General features: G+C 43.1%; 1 protein-coding gene across 3 annotated transcripts in view; it reads left to right on the top strand.

The window, feature by feature from the left end:
- The window catches only part of MYO1E (myosin IE), a 247,820-nt gene that overhangs the window by 183,032 nt on the left and 46,394 nt on the right, over positions 1-18,394 (top strand). For all 3 annotated transcript variants that reach the window (XM_077128062.1, XM_077128063.1, XM_077128064.1), the window contains 5 exons: positions 3,087-3,185; positions 10,475-10,619; positions 14,237-14,351; positions 14,563-14,732; positions 16,674-16,819. In XM_077128062.1, the coding sequence (XP_076984177.1) occupies positions 3,087-3,185; positions 10,475-10,619; positions 14,237-14,351; positions 14,563-14,732; positions 16,674-16,819 (675 nt within the window). The remainder of the gene's footprint in view (positions 1-3,086; positions 3,186-10,474; positions 10,620-14,236; positions 14,352-14,562; positions 14,733-16,673; positions 16,820-18,394) is intronic.

The raw sequence follows: 18,394 nt of genomic DNA, 5'->3' as shown, positions 1-18,394 counted from the left end.
TTTAAGAAGTCGGGAACAAAATTAAAAATTAAAAAAAAAAAAGAAGTCCGGGGTATCAGTTGGTAAAGGGTTGGTTTATATTTCCAATAGTATCATTTCCTGGGATTCCTCCCTTAATCCCAGGTTTGGTTTTATTGCCTGATGAGTGGTTTCATTTCCTCCATGAATGTTGAGTGCTCGGTGTCCTTGAAAGGGCAGTGAGCTTCACTGGCAGGGATTACACGCTCAATTGAAGTCTTTGGTGGATGCATTTACTCATTCCACAAATTTATGGGGTGTGGGTTTTTTCTTTTCCTGTCAAACTGTTTTTATTTGGCTTTTGGCAAAATTGCTTGCCCTGGATTCTGAACCGCTGCCCTAGCAGACTTCTCAGGCCTTGACCTACTTGAATTAATGAGCTGAGAATAGTCTGGACAAGGGCCCCTCCCAAGAGAAGGCACTAGCCCAACCCAGGGAACCACTGGGCACTGCCAGCCTCCCTAATATTCCCTGAGGAGGCAGCAGGGCTCCAGGGATATTAAAAAATCAGCTCAAATCCCTTGATTGCATGAAATTTAAAATGTTACAGGATTTGCTAAACTGATTGTCCTACTGATGAAAAATTCAATAAAAAATTTTCCTGATTGTCATAGTTATAATGAATGAAGCAATGTTTTCACATGAGGAATATTCCTGTCTGTGTGATTCATGGACAAGGAATGTTTCTGTTTAAATCAATGGGTGATGCATTTTCTTTCTCAAAAGCTTGGAGTGTAGCCAATATTTATTAAAAGAACATTAAAATGAGCAAATATCTGAAATGGGCAGCCTTGTGCTCATTTCCTTACTAGAGAAAAGGCCATTGACGAGTTTTGGATTTGGTGGATGGGAGAAGGGAAATTATTTTTCTCAATCAGATTTTTACCGCTTTAACCAGATATTTACGGCAAAAGATGTCTGTTATTTGTCTCTCTCTCCACTCTAACTAGGCAGCTGTGGATATTGAGTTTTAGTTAATTTTTGAAGGGGCCAGTATTTTTTATGATGACGCAAGTAAAGACCAATTAGACTTTAGACTTTTCAAATATCCCTCACTATGACCTGTCCTTTTTTCCATGGCTGTCAAGGCTCCAATTCCTCTTGATTTTTCCACCTCCTCTCTCCTCCCTACCCACATCTTTTCTACCTTTGAGCCTTTATTTGCTTTTCCTGTGGCCTCTACCTTCTCCTCTGCACGAATCCTGGTGAATTCAGTTCATCCAGCTGGGTCCAGGCACATGTCACTGTCTCTGAGAAGCCTCTGTGAAAAATCCATTTCCTTTTCTATTCTCCTATGGCAGTTTATCTATCTGTGGCTGGGTATATATTAAGATGATAAAAGCTTTATGTTACCCATGCCAGGAGCTGGCTGAGAGGATTGTGCCCACCTAAGAAGTAAATTCTAACATCACCACCCCCATTTCATAGAGGAGGAAACTGAGGCACAGAGTGTCAAAGCCAGGAGCACACCCAGAAACCAGCTTCAAAACCTGGCTCTCAGGGGTGCAAGGGTAGTTCAGTGGTAGAATTCTTGCCTGCTGTGCAGGAGACCCTGGTTCAATTCCCACCCCATGCACTTACCCCAAAAAACAAACAAGCAAATAAACAAAAAATAAAACAAACAAAAATTCAACAAATGGTGCTATACTACCAGAATACTCACATGGGAAAAGAATAAAATGTGACCCGCCGTATGGCATACAAAAACGAGAATTAAAAACAAACAAACAAAAAAAACCAACTTGCTCTTAAGCACTGCGCCATGTGCGGGTCCTCCAATTGGAATCATACATTGTCCTTTATTTTATTATTATTATTTTTCTGACATGGGCAGGCTCCGGGAATCAAACCTGTGCTCTGGCACAGCAGACGTATTCTTATTTATTTATTATTTTATTATTCGATTTGTTTATTTTGGTGTTCTAACACCTCCCGTGGTGTAACTGGCACAGGGCAGGCATCAGCAGGTGTGGGGCTTAGTTGGAAATGATGAATTTTATGAGAGACTTGCTGAGGAGACAGCTACTGGGAACCTATGAGAAACTGTAAAGAGAGTGCTACTGATTGCCTTTTCAGCTCAGCAGGCTCATGAGGGGCCCGTTCTCCAGAACCAATCATTGAGCATGGATGAAGCCAAGTAGACCAAATCGGGAACTTGGGGAGCTACCTTCCTGCCACAACACAATTCTAGCGTCCTATCTTCAAAAGAAAGAGATAGAGAGTTCACTTTTTTAATGTCTCATTTTCCTTAAATCTCATGCTTTCACTTGCCTGTGTGCAGCCAGCCTGCACAGCACACGGCAAAGGCCCTGTTTCACCTCCCCGAATGGATCGTCAAAGCAAGTGTTCCCAATCTCTCCCGGCATTCAGGGTATTGTGCGTCTCAGCAGGGGCTGGATTTTCATAACTCACGTGTCTGTGCGTCACCCCAAAGGCAGGCCCACTAGGCTGACAGCGTGGTGAGGCGCACTGTTTTTGGTGTGAAGACTCCCCATGTGAGGGCATCGATCTAGCAGTGCTCTGCATAGCCACTTTTCACAATAAATTGCTGGGTTTTTACTATTATAAATGCCAACTGAAAACATAAGCTCAATATATTTTTAGAACATTTTCAATTTAGGCATTTGAAATGAAGAGTTCTGTATGCCCTTTCCTGTCTGTGCTGGAAGAGCGTTGATGTATAGTCTCATTAGCTCTAGAATCAATATTGAACTTAAGGTTCAATAATAGAAGCAGCTCCAATGTCAATTTAATACAAAGGTTCAAAGTTCTTTCCTCTTTTGAAAACACAGCATTTTTGTTCATGTACCATGGTGGGTACATGGGATTTTATTTTGCTGTTCTTTCAAATAGATATGTTATAGTCTCTTCTGTAATTGCTGTATTTCATAATAAAATATTTTAAAGGTCAAGATGATAACAGTCTGAGAACTTCAGCTTAGTCTCTGAACACAGCAAATTGTAGCCTTTTTAATACGTTTCCCTACAGTTCAGGTTTGGGGTTGTGAAGGAATGATGGGGTTGGAGAATTGTTGACTAATGTTTCTGCTCCATGGTCTCCTCTTAAGGGTCAAGCATCAAGTAGAATACCTGGGTCTGAAAGAAAACATTCGAGTGAGAAGAGCTGGTTACGCCTATCGGCGCATCTTCCAAAAATTCCTACAAAGGTAATGAACAGATGACTCCACACTCTCTCTCTCCCTCCATCCCTTCCTTCCCTCCCTCCCTGCCTTCCTTCCATTTTGTTTGTTTGGTTGGTTTTTGGCATGGGCAGGCACCGGGAATCAAACCCAGATCTACAGCATGGCAGGTGAGAATTCTGCCTGCTGGACCACTGTGGCCCACCCCTTCTTTCCATTTTGAGATATAATTTATATACAATTCAACAGCTTTAGGCATATTGACAGAGTTGTACAACCATACTACAAACTATTTTAGAGCATTTTCGTTGCCCCAAAAAGAACCCTTCTTCTCTCAGCTATCACACATTTGTCCCTCCCTTCCGCACAAATATGCTGCCACTGATCTACTTTCTGCCTCTCCAGGTTTGCCTGTTCTGGACATTTCATATAAATAGAATCATATAATGTGTGGTCCTTTGTGACTGGCTTCTTTCACTTAGCATCGTGTTTTCAACATTCATCCATGTTGCAGCATGTAGCTGCCCCTCATTCTTACTTACTGACACATAATATTCCTTTGGTTATACCACCTTTTGTTTATTCACCCATCAGTTGATGGACTTTTGGTTTGTTTCTACTTCTTGGTTGTTATGAATAGTGCTGCTATGAACATATGTGTATATGTTTTTGTCGACATATGTTTGAATTTCTTGGGTATATTTCTAGTTATGGAATTACTGTGTCATATGGAAACTGTATGTTGAACCTTTTTTGAGGAACTGTCAGACTTTTCCACAGTGGCCACACTACTTTAATTTCCCACCAGCAGTTATAAAAGTTCCAGTTTCTCCACGTTCTCACCAACACTTCTTATCTGATTTTGTCTATATCTATCCCTGTGTAGTAAAGTGATTACTCATTGTGGTTTTGAGTATGTTTTCATATGCACATTGGCCATTAGTATAACTTTTTTGGAGAAATAGCTATTCAGATCCTTTTCCCATTTTACCATCATGTATTGTAGAATAAATTAGTGGCTGCAAGTATCCAGTAGCCCATCTATTTAGTGTAATATGAGTGCTCAGGAATTCATGATAATGGTGACACAGGAAGGACTGAGTAAATTATTTCAATAGAACCCCCATCCAGATACCCCGATCCACCAACTTTTAACATTTTGCCACACTTACCATGACATTCTGTATGTACTTCCATCTATCTATTTTCTAAACATTTAAGTATAGCTTGTGTGCATTGCGCTCCTTGAACACTTAATACTTTCTTAATATTTCCTAAGAGCAAGAACGTTCATTTATGTAACCACTTTACACTTGTAAAGGTCAAGAAATATAACATCGCAGTTCATCTTCTAATTTTTTTTTTGTAAGTCCCAATAATGTCCTTTTGGGCATCTTTCTTCCATTATTAAATCCAGTCCTGGATCACATTTTACGTATAATTGCTATTGCCTCTTTACTCACTTTTTTTTTCTTGTATTGTCAACATACTACAAGTGTATTTTGTAGGGCCTATACTTTAACTGGTCTTCGTTCATGTTGTTTGTTTTTTCAAACAATAAGATTTGGTGTCCTTAAAATATTATATGACCCTAACTTCTCTAATGATTCTAAATTAATGGAGTTCCATGGTATTTTCTACATCTACTTAACTCCCTCTAATAAAGAAGGACTCCACATTTAGTGTTCCATCAGAAAACAATTGTGCCCTCTGTGTGTATGGTACAGGGGCAAAATGTAGGGTTAGTCTTTCTTTCTTTTTTTTAATTCAAATTGTATGTGACAAGCAACTAGCAGGCTAAAGAAGAGCTTAATTCTTCTCTTTGAAATCCAAAACTTCTAACAAGGCAGTTTTCCCAAGGGACTGCCTTCTCTTGTATCCTAAGATTGGGATGGATTATCCAGTGGCCACCCGTGTGGAGAATCATCGAAGGCTTAAGAACAGCTGGGCCTGTGATATCAGCTTAGTATAAGACCTTTTTTCTCAGTCTCCACACGTTCAATATTCTTGATAGTTTTGGTTGGACTAGAAGTGAAAGTTTACCCTCACTGCTCTCTGAGTTAAAGGGCCCAATACTCCAAAAGTATAAACAGGACTATAGGAAAATAAGCATTTAAGAAGTTGAGAAAATAAGTTTGAAGAGCCTCTGTACGGCTATAGCATCATCCATTTGCTGACAAATGTCACACGTGTTCATTATAAAGGACCTAGCCCTTCTTTCAAGAGATTGGTGACACAAGCTTAGCACATGGTTTCTCAACCTCAGCTATTGACATTAGGGATTTGTTGGGGGCGGGGGTGCTTTCCTGCATACTGTAGCATGTGCAGCAGCTTCCTTGACTTCTACCCATTAAATGCCAGTCGCACTCCTGCCCTTGCCCGGTAATGACAATCAAAATTGTATTTAAACCTTACCAAATGTCCCCTGGGGGAGGGACGGGGTAAATCCAGCTGAGAACCCTGGCTTAGTTAGCATTAAAGTTTCTGCAAAACTGCATTTCTTTGAAAATACCTTTTTTCAATTAAGGAAAAAATCTATAAAGAAAATAGGGAATGAGAGCATTTTCTCTCCTTCTTTCCCGAATTCAGAAAGACAGTTCCAATTCCTAATTCCACAATTCAAAACATTTATGCTTTCATCCTTTTTCAGTATTTTTTCTCCTGTACCTGAAAAGTCTCTGGTGTTTGCAAATTGTTTCTAATCAGTATTACTGTTATAACTGATCAGCCTGTTTTTTTTAAACTGATATTGATTGTTTTTTTTTTACATGGGCAGGCACCGGGAATCGAACCTGGGTCCTCGGGCTTGGCAGGCAAGCATTCTTACCTGCTGAGCCACCGTGGCCCGCCCTTGATTGTTTTTTTTTGAGAAACCAATTACAAAAGGCCTTCCTCTTTCCACTCTATTAAAAAGAAAATAAAAACAAACAAACAAAAAGCACTTCACTTCCATAAGTAATACTATGAGTTCTGCAGGAGTGGGCAAGACAGGAAGTAGCCAGGTACTCCTTGCAGGAATGCCCTGCCCCTCCCTTGGTTCAGGTACACTGAGGAGGTTGCGTTCCTTGTTTGCAGCTCCTTACCTGAGCTGTGAGATGTCCTCATTGCTTATGATATCCACATCTCTTGATGTTCTGTTAACCATGTGACTCCATGCATGGTTTTTTATGCTGGTCCTTCACAAACTGGGCATTTAGTGGCTACCTTTTGCGCCCCTGATGTTGAGGGAATTTCAGTTTATTCAATTTATTTCTCTTTCAGAAGGCAAATGGTCAGCACTGTTTATCAAAAGCATACTGTCATACTTCTCTTAGTTTGAGAGTACTGGAAGGATAACAAAAATAAAGTGTGTAAGACTATTTTTCAAATCAACAGTATATTTCAGTGTATTTTTCAAAACTTTTATTGAACAGTCCACTTAAAAATCAAGTGAGGGCCAACCACGTCAGTGGGTAGGGAACATTCCACTAGAAAAAAAGCACTGTTTTCCATCAGATGTGTGGCTCTGCAGCCTTGGTCATGCAGAATTTGTCCAAACTCTGCCACTAAGTCTGTGATCTCCTGTGAGTAATTTAACCATCTCATACCTTCATTCTCTCCGAGACTGAGAGAAAAGACCCAATTTACCAAAGGCTTCCCAGGTGTCCACAGACAGACTTCCAAGTGAGAAAGAGAAAGTCAAAACATAAAGGGAAAGTCTATATAAGCATGCAGCACAGCATCCCACATATGCATGCATTGTGTCTTTCTCTCTGCAAAGGAAACCAAAGTCTAAACAAAGGAATGACTTAGCACTACCTAGAGCATAATGGTGGCTTAGAAAAAGGAAGCAAGAGCTTTTTTTGCACGTTCAATTCCCCTCTGGAAAATCCTTTATGTTAATCAAAGCCATCCCTCTTGACTGAGTATTGGAGTGCAAAAATCAAAAGGCACCTCAATACCCCCTTCCCAGCCCTTTCCCACACCCTGCAGGCTATGTGCTCTTGAAGCACTGCTTTAAAAAAAGGGGGGGGGGGGGGGAAGCACTTTTCACACCCTCCCAGGACAACTTTTCTGCCTTTACAAAGTGTTAAAAAGCTGTTAGAAATGGCATCCATGTTGGGTCTTGGCTTGGGAAAATAACTTTAAATTCTTCAGAAAGCATTTCATCGAGCTATGGAACATGTGTTCACCTGCGGTTGGGAGAAATAGGACCAAATGTGGCTTCGTTAGGAAGAAAAATGCAGTAGAAACTAAGATTTGCAAAATTTATCTTTTACAACCATTTATACTTTTCATTTTTCATAAGCATCCTTCCCTTGACCCAGCTGCCCAGATGTTAACAGTAGAAAGGGGATACTTTTCTGTGCCTGGCAGTGGGGGAGAAAGAAAAGGAATCCCAGGTAAGCACGGTGTGGGAGGGGGTGCTCCCTCTGTGAGATTTGTGTGTCCTTGGGAGTGGAAAATGCCCTTAACCTCAAATGCGAGTGGCTGGAGGTCACTGGGGCCTCGGCGCCATTTCCTCTGAGGAGGAAATATCTGAGGGATATCAAGGAACCAACCAGTTAAGGGCAGGGAAGAGCATTCCAGGCTGAGAGAACAGCCAGTGAAAAATGCCTTGAGAAGAAACATTGGTGTGTTTGAGTCTTAAACTGAGAATCTCTGGCAAAGAAGTACAAGCTATTATCATCGTCTTTCCAAAATAATCACAGGCACTAGTTTGGAAGTGGCAACATTGCCTTGTATAATCTGTTCTTTCCGGTCTTTGCTGGGGGCAGGGGACATGAACTGGGTATATTTAGTGGGAGAGCTTTGTGCCCTGGTGTCTTCAGTGAGATACGGAAGGGAGAGGTGAGGGTACATCAGGCTTCTTGAGAGCCAAGGGGACCCTCACAGGTCCTAGGTCACAGTATTTCCATGGCTAGCAGACTCTGAAACACCAGGCAATCCTCACATATTACAGAGACCCTCACCATTGTAGGCCTTTTTGGCACAGGGAGAGAGAATTTGTGCAAAACAATTTCTTTACCATAAAGTATCAGATGAGAGAAATGCAGCATTATTTCTTTAATTTTAAGCTTTTCATCTCTAATTAAGGAATAGGAGGATTTACTTCTCTAGGAAGTTTACATTATAAGGCAAGATGTAAATATTTGGAGGGAGCGGAGAGGGTCTCAATCGCCTGGCCCTACTGGTAGATTTGATTCTGTCTTCTCAGGGAGCCATGGGTCCTGAATGTAGGGCCTCACTTCTCAAGTTTCCCTTCTTTCTTGGAGGAGCTGGGCTGCCAGAAACCAATCTAATCCTAGTAATAGCCTTTGGGAACCAAGGAGGGCCTTGCTTCTCTCGAGGCCCAGGGGCACTGTATTATTAGTCAGGGCTCTCTACGGAAACAGAACCAACAGAAGAGATCTGATGAGATTTTGCAAAAGTGTCTCAACAACTGTGGGGATGCAGGGGTCCGTATTCCATAGGGCAGGCTGCAAGATGGCAACTCTGATGAAGGTTTTTGATTCTCTAGGAAAAGGTGGCTAGCTGAAGTAGAGGTGAAAACTCTTTCTTCTGACTGCTGAAGTTATTACTTCTCCTTTAACGCCTTTAACTGATTGGATTAAATGCCTCTCATTGTTGAAGACACTCTCCTTAGTTGACTGTAGATATAATCAGTCGTAAATGCCGTCAGCTTACTGGCGATTATAGTCCACAAAGTGTTCTCATAGTAATAGGCCAGTGCTTGCTTTTCCAGACAGACAACTGGCCACCATCACTGGCCAAGGTGACGTGTGAGCCGAACCACCACAGGTTCACTGGCTGTTCCCTAGATACACCAGCACCTTGTCCGCTCTCAGGCTCCACACCTGGACGCTCTTCTGATTTCCCATCCTGCCCTCTTCCCCCACCCCTCCCCTCCCCTCCCCCTCCCTCCTCTCTCCTCCCTCCTTCCTTCCCTTCCTTCCCTTCCTTCCTTCTGTCGCTTCTGCATTTGACATCCTGGAATGGGTTTCTTTCTCCTTTATTATGTCAATTTCTGATTATGATGTTTCTAACATAGACATGTGTTAGAACTGTAAGTATCATCCTTAAAAGAAATGTGTACTCATCAGCTAATTACATGCAGAGCAGTGATTAAAGAGACTGAGCTCCCACACTCAGCTAATCCCAAATCCCACCTCTTACATTTAGCTGCTAAGTAGCCTTGGTTTAGTCTCCATTTGCATCTATTTTTCTACTCTGTAAAAAGGGAAGACTAGTCTCATCAGATTGCTCTAAGAACAAAATGAGACCACACATCTAAAGTACTGAGAATACTGCCTGTTGCAGAAAGAGCGTCTTGTAAATGTTGACCATGAGTGTTGATTATTGCTGCTGTGTGCCAGGCATTGTTTAAGGAGCCAGCTATTAGGTGATGAGCCAAACAGCACACCCAGTCCTCATGAGGGAGGCATGAATTAACCAAATAAACGCAAACACAAATATAATTTCGAATTAATTGTACATGCCCTAAAGGGAAACTAGTATCTTGCTGTGAGAGAAAATTGCATGGCGGAAGTTTTTGATTGGGGGATCTGCTAGGGCCTCTCTGCAAGAGTCAACTGCAGGTGAGACTTGAAGCCTAAGTCAGAGCCAGCTATGCAAAAAGTTTGGAGAACACTCCGGGCAGAGGGGACAGCAGGGGCAAAGGAGAGTTTAGTGCACATGTTCCCAGGAACATGGTGAACCAAAGGAGAGTGGAGAGACAGAGTGGAGAGTAGCCAGAAACCAGGACTTCGTGGCTCAAGGTAGACAGAGCTTCAAAGATGAAGGTTGATGGGTGGGCCACAGTGGCTTAGCAGGCAGAGTTCTCGCCTGCAGTGCCAGAGACCTGGGTTCGACTCCCAGTGCCTTGCCCATGCAAAAAAAAAAGATGAAGGTTGATGCCTATAGACCTCTAGGATGCTCTGTAAAACTTGTTTGCATTGATTGCTAAGTGCCCTGAAGAAATAGAGGGAAATCGTATTGAGAAAAGACCATTTGTTTTTGTGTGAAGAATGTCATTGGTGACCTTCTGTATTGCTATTTTTAAACTGGTAGAAAGGAAAGCAGATTTTACTGGGGCGTTAACATGGAAACGGGCAGCCAGGGAGGGAGGAGGAGGGCAGCTTTGTAATGGGCATCCCAGATTCAGAGGATTTTTCCGGTCATCAAGGTAGATCCTTCAGCACCAGGGAATGGAAATGGATCACCCGTCCTGCCCAGCCGCAGTGGCTGGGGGACGGAGCCCCCGGTGCCTCACCCCCGCAGCCCGTCTAGGCGGTTTTATCCGAGTCTGATCCTTCCCTCCCCGCCTGGCCTCATAGATACGCCATTCTGACCAAGGCTACCTGGCCGCAGTGGAGAGGAGATGAGAAACACGGTGTCCTGCATCTGCTGCAGTCCGTCCACATGGACAGCGACCAGTTCCAGCTCGGCAAGAGCAAAGTGTTCATCAAAGCCCCGGAGTCGGTGAGTACGAGGCTCGCCCCTGCCTCGCGTGGCCTCAGCGCCAGAGCACGTGCCACCTCCCGCCCTGCAGCACCGCCTTCAGCCCCTCCCCGCCACATGGCTGCCTCCTCTTTCTCATCCTTCCTTTACACCTTAGACGTCTTCTCCTCAAGAAGACCTTCCCTCCGCTCCCCATACCCCGGCCCGATACCCCCTCTTCATTTCCTTCCCTGCACTCAGCGAGCTTGCACTCAGCATAAACAGATGTCCTCATCTAAGGGTTCCTTACAGCTCTCTCTCATTCTAAGTGGTAATCTCCTTGAGGGCAGGGACTCTTTGCTTCATATGTTAACATGCACCAGAGACTAGAAAAGTAACTGGCCCCAAAGAATATCCAATAGTTGTCTAATAAAAGAAAATGTGAATAAACAAACTATGTTTCTAATCTTAAGAAGGGACTTTTTTGGCCGACAGAAGAGGCTTGTGTAAACCTACACCCTGTCCATGGCGCCACACCGGCCACATGTGCATACATCCAAGCTTCCGCCTTGAAGAATGAGCAGAGCCCAGGGGTGGAAATTCCCAAAATCATACCTTAAGGACTGTGAGGAAGCACAGAAAGGGCCTTGAGAGGAAAACATGGAGTATTGAAGAATAGTTGTCTTTCTGCTCTTCAGTGAGGGAAAGGATTTGTCATGTCTATTCAGAACTTGTAGAAACACATTAGGTAGAGGGAGAGATCTTTGGGTGTATAAATATAAAATTTACCAGTAAGGAAGTTGAACATGTATGTTTTACAATTCTCAAATTTATTGGACCTTTAAGGATTAATTTAGAGAAACTTTTCTTTCCATTTGAGCAGGGATCCAGCAGAGCTCTCAGGCCATGGAATAAAGACGTTACTTTTTAAGTTGGAGACAGTGCTGGAACCAGTTGAGGTTCAGCATCATGTTTCTTGGGGTTCCTGTAACGATCACAAGACTCTTTCAAGAGTCAACTGAAACTTAGCAAAATTAGTCATTGGACCAAGTCAAAATAATGTGAGAACTTGCAGGGTAGAAGATAACGGAAACACATGACTTTGGGCAAATCTGGGTCTTGCAGTTAGTTTTCTCCTCTGAGATGGACCCCAGAGCTGCTGTTCTGTCTGCCTCATAGAATCAGCTTGGGACTCAGAAAAGATCATGGATGTAATGGGTTTTATAAAGCATAAATATTATTAAATAAATAAGTGGCATACATTGATGAACTCGTTTATGAAAAGTTTGTGGTAGCATTTTCCACTGTGAGTTATTTGTAGCATCACAGCAATTTCATTTCCAAATATAAAATGAAAATGTTGTGTCATACACCATGAAGCAACCCACAGAACAGTTCCTGTTCTTTCTAAAATGGGATGGAGTGATTTATCAGTACAATGCAGAACTCACTGGTTTTATACTGGCCTTTGCTTTTCAGCTTGCTGAATTTTCACATGTAATTTAAACAGCTTCAATATTTTTAAAACTGAATTTTCTGATTCAGTTGGGGGTTTTATTTCCAAAATTAGTATTTATTTTTAATTTTTCTTTGCCTTGTCTTCCTCCTAATTGCTTTATTACCATCACTTGTTCCTCCCTTCCCCAGACACATGTGCTCGCCCCACACACCCTACCCCCACCCCATCACCACCCGTCTCTCGTCTCTGCTGCAACGCTCCCCCGTCCACATCTGGCCAGGACATGCAAATACCTTTACAAAAGCTTTTTTTTTTAAATCTACCTTGTGATTTCACCTTAAGTTGTATAGTAAATGTGTGGAATATGCAAAATACTCTGTTTGCTTTAAGAACCCACATTAAACATCAGAGACCAAAAGTGTGTTTTTGTCTTTTGTTTTTTGTTTTTTTGTTTTTGTTATATGCCTCCAGGTTGTTTTATTGTTGTTGTTTTTTTCTTAAACCTCCCTGGTTGCTGACCCCCAGGACTTTTGGAAAGAAACTAAAAACCAGATAATCTTTGAAACAATCTATAGGAAGTTAAGGATTGGTGATATATTCATCCTTTCTGTGCGTCACAAGTACATTTTCTATGGCACTCCCAAACTAGTCTTAAGAAAGAAGATGAAATAAGTCCTACTCAGAAACTCAACACATAAGATAAGAAACATCAAGGAATCCTCTTATAACAGGCAAACAACCTCAGGGCTCAAATTTTAAACATTTTATTGGTTGTTAAACAATGTGTGCTTATTTTAGGTTCAGAAATATGCTCTATTATGCCTTTTGTACCATGGCACTATGAGCTGTGGGATTAAATTCCCCCTTCCTTGGTACTGGAGTTGGGATGTCTCTCCTGCACGGTTGCGGCTGTGAGGACAGCTTGACACTGGCAGGAGATGATAGATGTGGTTCCTGAGTGTGGACATCGCTGCCTTCACTTAAAACTTGCTTCTTTACTTGTGGAACATTTTTTGATGAATAATCAATCAGTTTTACTTTGGGTCTTTATTGGCCCATTTAATTTTTTTCCTAGAGGGTCGTTCATACCACTTCCAGGGAGAATCAGAGACGTCCCCCACCATTTTAAGAGTGGGTCAAATGCAGCTTACTGAGAAAGATGCGGCCTGAGGAGGAGCCTGAGTGACCTTGGTTCACCTTCCAGCCCCACTCAATCTTAGTGCCTCACCCTTGGATCCCAATTTTCCCATCCTTATTCACTCCTTTATTTTAATTTTTTGGGGAGGGGGTACATGGTGCAGGAATCGAACCCAGGTCTCCCACATAAAAGGTGGGCATTCTAACCACCAAACTACCCATGCCCCTCAACTTTCCCATCTTTAAAAGGTGATAAAAGAAGTATGTTGCTAGTGTAGTCATCCATGGATTGAAAGAAAGTCTCTGGAATGAAGCTTGACCCATAGTGGGCTCCCAATACATTACAGCTGGTTACTTTCCTTATCATGATTCAGAGGCTCGTTGATTTTTAGCAACCCATGTTAATTGTTAAAATGGTCTGAGCCTCAAGACCTGCCCGAGTGTGACATGGGCCCCTAAATAGCCTAGCCATTCTTACTGAAGCCAGGTCTTTCCTAGCATATCTAAAGTCCAGCTCTTATCACTATGATTAATATCCTCTGCTTTCAAGTGATTCCTTGGAGAATCCTGTGAGGCAGTAAATAGATACTTGCATGAAACCAAAAATAGGACAGCCGACTTTCCCCAGCACGGGAGCTGGAAAATTCTATTAAGAGGCTGTGGGCAGCACCATACAATGGCAGCTTCCATCAACTCATTTGATCTAGCTCCCTTAATGTTCTCTTTGGGGCAAGATAGGGAATACGTAAATGCTGGATCACTTACTCGATTCTCACAGCGACAAGGAACAAGGCAGAGAGCAGATGCCCTTATTAAGGTCCAACTGAATACATTCAGATCCAGCTATTTCCCTTTCTAATTTTCATTAAGAGGAAAAAAAAGCACATAAAAGTATAGATAATGATTATAAACAACATGCCATAGTAATCATTTTATCATATTTACTCATGAGTCTGAGAAGCTACTTCCCATGTAAACTGTGCCCCTACATTGTAAAAAAAAGGGGGGGGGGATGATGTTCAGGCCTTTGAAATTGGCTCATGTCCGTCTCCTCTGCCCACAGCTGTTTCTTCTTGAAGAGATGAGAGAGAGAAAGTATGATGGGTATGCCCGAGTGATACAGAAATCATGGAGGAAATTTGTGGCCCGGAAGAAATACGTCCAAATGCGAGAAGAAGGTATTTTAGTCATGCTGTCTCATGCACTTAACAAACCTCAAGAATGAGTTTGAGCCTAAATGAAGTTGCAAGTTCACGTTTCTTGGCCTGTAACAGGGTCTGCTAAGCGCTTGCCCTCATTCAGAGTTGTCCGTGTGTTCGCACACCAGTCTTTTCCTCCTTTTTCTGGTGCACTGATCTTTCTCCTTCTCCATCCTCCTGGGAATTGCAGCCTCCGACCTCCTGCTGAACAAGAAGGAGAGAAGGAGAAACAGCATCAACCGGAACTTCATCGGGGATTACATCGGGATGGAAGAGCACCCAGAGCTCCAGCAGTTTGTGGGCAAGAGAGAGAAGATTGATTTTGCAGACACGGTCACCAAGTACGACAGGAGGTTCAAGGTACAGATAGGCCACCGGCCTCTGGGAGGCACCAAACACGTTCCTTATTTAAAAAATAATAATAAAAAAAAAACTTGCAAAGTTGCTTTGCTTATTACCAAAACAGAACACTTAATTGTAGAACATTTTTTAAAAATGCAGATAAGCCCACAGAAAAATAGCCACCTATACTCATAAATAATCACTGTTAACACTTTGTGTGGCTATTTCTGCTCTTTTTTAGACAGATATAATATATACTTGGTTTTATAAAAATGAGCTCTATCATGTCCTGCTTTTTTTTGTTTGTTTGTTTTTCACTTAATAATACACTAGGGAGAACTTTCCATATCAATAAATGTATCAATAGAACTTACTTTTTATTGCTGCCTAGTATTCTATTGAAACAGAGCTTTTTTTAAGTTGGCTTCTCAATCAATTCTTAGTTTTTTGTGCGGGGTTTTGTTTTGTTTCCTTACTATCACAACTCTGCAATGAATACATCTTTGTGCATTTGTCTCCTAATGTTTGAGAATAAATTGGTAGGCATGGAATTGCTGGGGCAAAGGATTCAGAATATCTGCATAATCCTTATTAAGCACACTGCCTGGTGTTCTCACCCATTTTCCCTGAGTGAATGCCTGAGGCCTTGCAGTCTCTGTATAGCCACTAATAGAACAGCTGATTTTCTAGACTCCTCCTTCAGGTGCTCGCCTTCTTTTTTTTTTTTTTCTTTTTTCTTTTTATTATTATTTTTTACATGGGCAGGCACTGGGATTCGAACTCGGGTCCTCTGGCATTGCAGGCAAGCATTCCTGCCTGTTGAGCCACCGCGGCCCGCCCTGGTGCTCCCTTTCTTTTTTTTTTTTTTTACATGGGCAGGCACCGGGAATCGAACCCGGGTCTTCTGGCATCGCAGGCAAGCACTCTTACCTGCTGAGCCACCATGGCCCGCCCCGTGCTCCCTTTCTTGAGTCTAGTATTATATTGGGCCTATTAAATGACGTCTAAAGCCTCAATAGCTCATGATTCCATTAAGAGTTTGTGTTTTTGTTTTTGTTTTTGTTTTTTTATCAGAAAATAATAGCAATGAAATAAGCATCAGCATTAATAAGAAGGATAATGCTGCTTTACTGAAACTAAATAATTCCTTACTACCTGAATCTCCCTGGGGCCAGCAGCTATGGTGCAGGTTTTCGATGTAAACGTGGGAATTTAGGTCACCTGGTGTTGCTTGGTTGTAAGTAGTTGATCAAGTGTTCCAAAGTATATTTATTTTTATTAGATTTTAAAAGATTATCATTAAATTGAAAATATATGTTGTTTTTTTTTTTTTAAGAAAACTTCGTGGACTCCCAAGAAAACATATGCAGACACTTGAGGGCTCCCCTTTGGAGAAACATAGTGTGGCAAACCATTGGCGCATGCAACACGTGTGTTGGTTTGGCCAGAACAGTCCCATTTACACCAGATGGTTTAGGTGGAACCATTAATGTTGGCCATTTTTATAAGTCATTAAGGGTCAAATACGAGGGTGGTCAGTTAGCTCAGTGGTAGAATTCTTGCCTGCCATGCAGGAGAACTGGGTTCGATTCCCGGCCCATACACCACCCCCCACCCCCCAGAAAACCACTGTGAACAGAACTCCCTATGTACATAGCACGTATCTTCCTCTGTGTGTGTGTGTATGTACAGATACAGAAATACATATATGTAGGGAGACACATAAAGAAAAAAGGAGCCAAACAGAAGCAGTTTCCTATCTGTCAACCCAGTAATCATTAGCACAGCCCTCTCTTCCAAGGGACCTGGTTTAGACAGTAAACAAAATGGTCTTTCCAATAATGGTCAAGATCTGCTGCCCAAGGCGGCTGCCTGCATCTTAGTAACAGATGCGCACTGTGTGGACAGTTGTCACTTCGGCCATGTCTCTCCACCTTCTGAAAGCATCTCTTCTTGCAGGGTGTAAAGCGAGACTTGCTCCTCACTCCCAAGTGCTTATACTTGATCGGACGAGAAAAGATCAAGCAGGGTCCTGACAAAGGCCTGGTGAAGGAAGTGCTGAAGCGGAGAATCGAGATGGATCGGATCCTGTCGGTGTCCCTCAGGTGAGTGGCGAGGGGCTGGAGGCAGGGCCGCCCTCTCTCCTCACTGTCACCACCCGCCGTCCTCGCACAGCCGGGAGAAAGGTCAAGTCGGGCTGCTGTGTTCAAAACTGAATTCCCCTTCCTCCTCAAGGGCGCCTGAACTTCAGAGGTCCCAAGGAGTCTTGATATAACAGGGGTAAGATACCAAGAAGGTTGCTTTCTGATCAGCCACTCCAATCAAGGGATACCCACGTCCTTTGCTCCCAGAAAGTCCTAGCAGTAAACCGAGCACATGAACCAAATTAGAGTACAATTGCTGTAGTTGAAACAGAGCAAAGTGTCCAGAGCCCTGCCGTCCACCCTGCCTCACCCAGTCTGAAGACCTGACCCATTTCACCAGCACCTGTCCTTAAGCAGAGGTGGCCATGGGCTGTCAGTGCTTTTTCAGTTGTCTCTGACCTCAGTTTGTCTTGGAAGGGAAGTCCCTGTGAGGCTCCTTAGGGCTCTTCCTGCCCATTCATACAAGGGAGGGAGCAAGTACGAATTGGTCTCCATAATCTGTGGTCCTGGAGTCATCTTGTCATTGCCAAGTGCTGCCTTCAGATCCAAGTTCACAGGCAGTTGGACCCTTGGTTCCTCCTTCAGTCCTCAGGCAGGGGCTCTGCCCTTATTGTCAGCACTAGACTTCCTTTTGCAGAGGGGCTTCTGTGCATGAGGAAACTTCCCTATGTCCTGAAATCTCCCAGCTTGATTTCCTTCTGATAGGAAATGCCTCCTGGTCCCTGGAAAACGAAAAAAAAGAGGAAGAAGGGCCCCCATGACCCAGTAGTTTCTTTGAGTTGTATTGCTGGGCCCTTCTGAGGCCCAGCCCTCTTGCCAGGGGAACCTCCAGGCTTCAATTGCATGGAAAGGTTGTAGTGTTCTGAACGCTGGTGAATATGTCTTGCTGGAATTAGGCACCTCTCTAAACTCTTATTCCACGCAGAAGACAAACTGCTGCACTCAGGAAAAAGCTGGGGTTTTGCATGCTCAGGCGTCTGACCTACCAGGCTGGAAATCCCGGCACCAGTGGGATTCCTGGTGTGATAATCCAAAGCAGATTTCACTGGGTCCATTCTTGCCTTTGTCAGTGTGGTTTCTGATTTTGTCTGGTCCTAATTTTCCTGGTGGAAGCAGCGAGGGTAGATGTTTAAAACATGACAACTCAGGATGTGGTAAATTTTCTAAGCAGCTGCTTCCACCAGTGTCCTTTTCCTCAGGTAGGTCTCAGTGCCATGGATTTCGAGGAAAATCTCAAGGCACCGTGTGGCTTTCAAAAGTTCTTTGTGCCCTAGGCGGACCCTGGCTGTGTCCCAGCCTGAGCTGGGCGGGCTGTGGGCCCTGCTAGAGTGCAGTGGAACCCAAGAGGGAGCTGCTTTTTCTTTTGCAGTGGGACCAGCTATCCCTGGGTTGGCAGAGATGGGCTGTGTGTGCACTTGACAGTAACCGGGGCTGAAAGCTAGAGAAGCACAACTGTGGGGCACAGGTGCTCATTTCTGAGAGTAATTATTGTTCTTTCAATTACTATTGACTGCTCAAGGAGTCCTGTTTCCAAGG

The sequence above is a fragment of the Tamandua tetradactyla genome, chromosome 14 (assembly GCF_023851605.1).
Source record: "Tamandua tetradactyla isolate mTamTet1 chromosome 14, mTamTet1.pri, whole genome shotgun sequence".
Lineage (NCBI taxonomy): Eukaryota > Metazoa > Chordata > Mammalia > Pilosa > Myrmecophagidae > Tamandua > Tamandua tetradactyla.
Note: the sequence above shows the minus strand (reverse complement) of the source record. Positions and strands in the feature narration are given on the sequence as shown.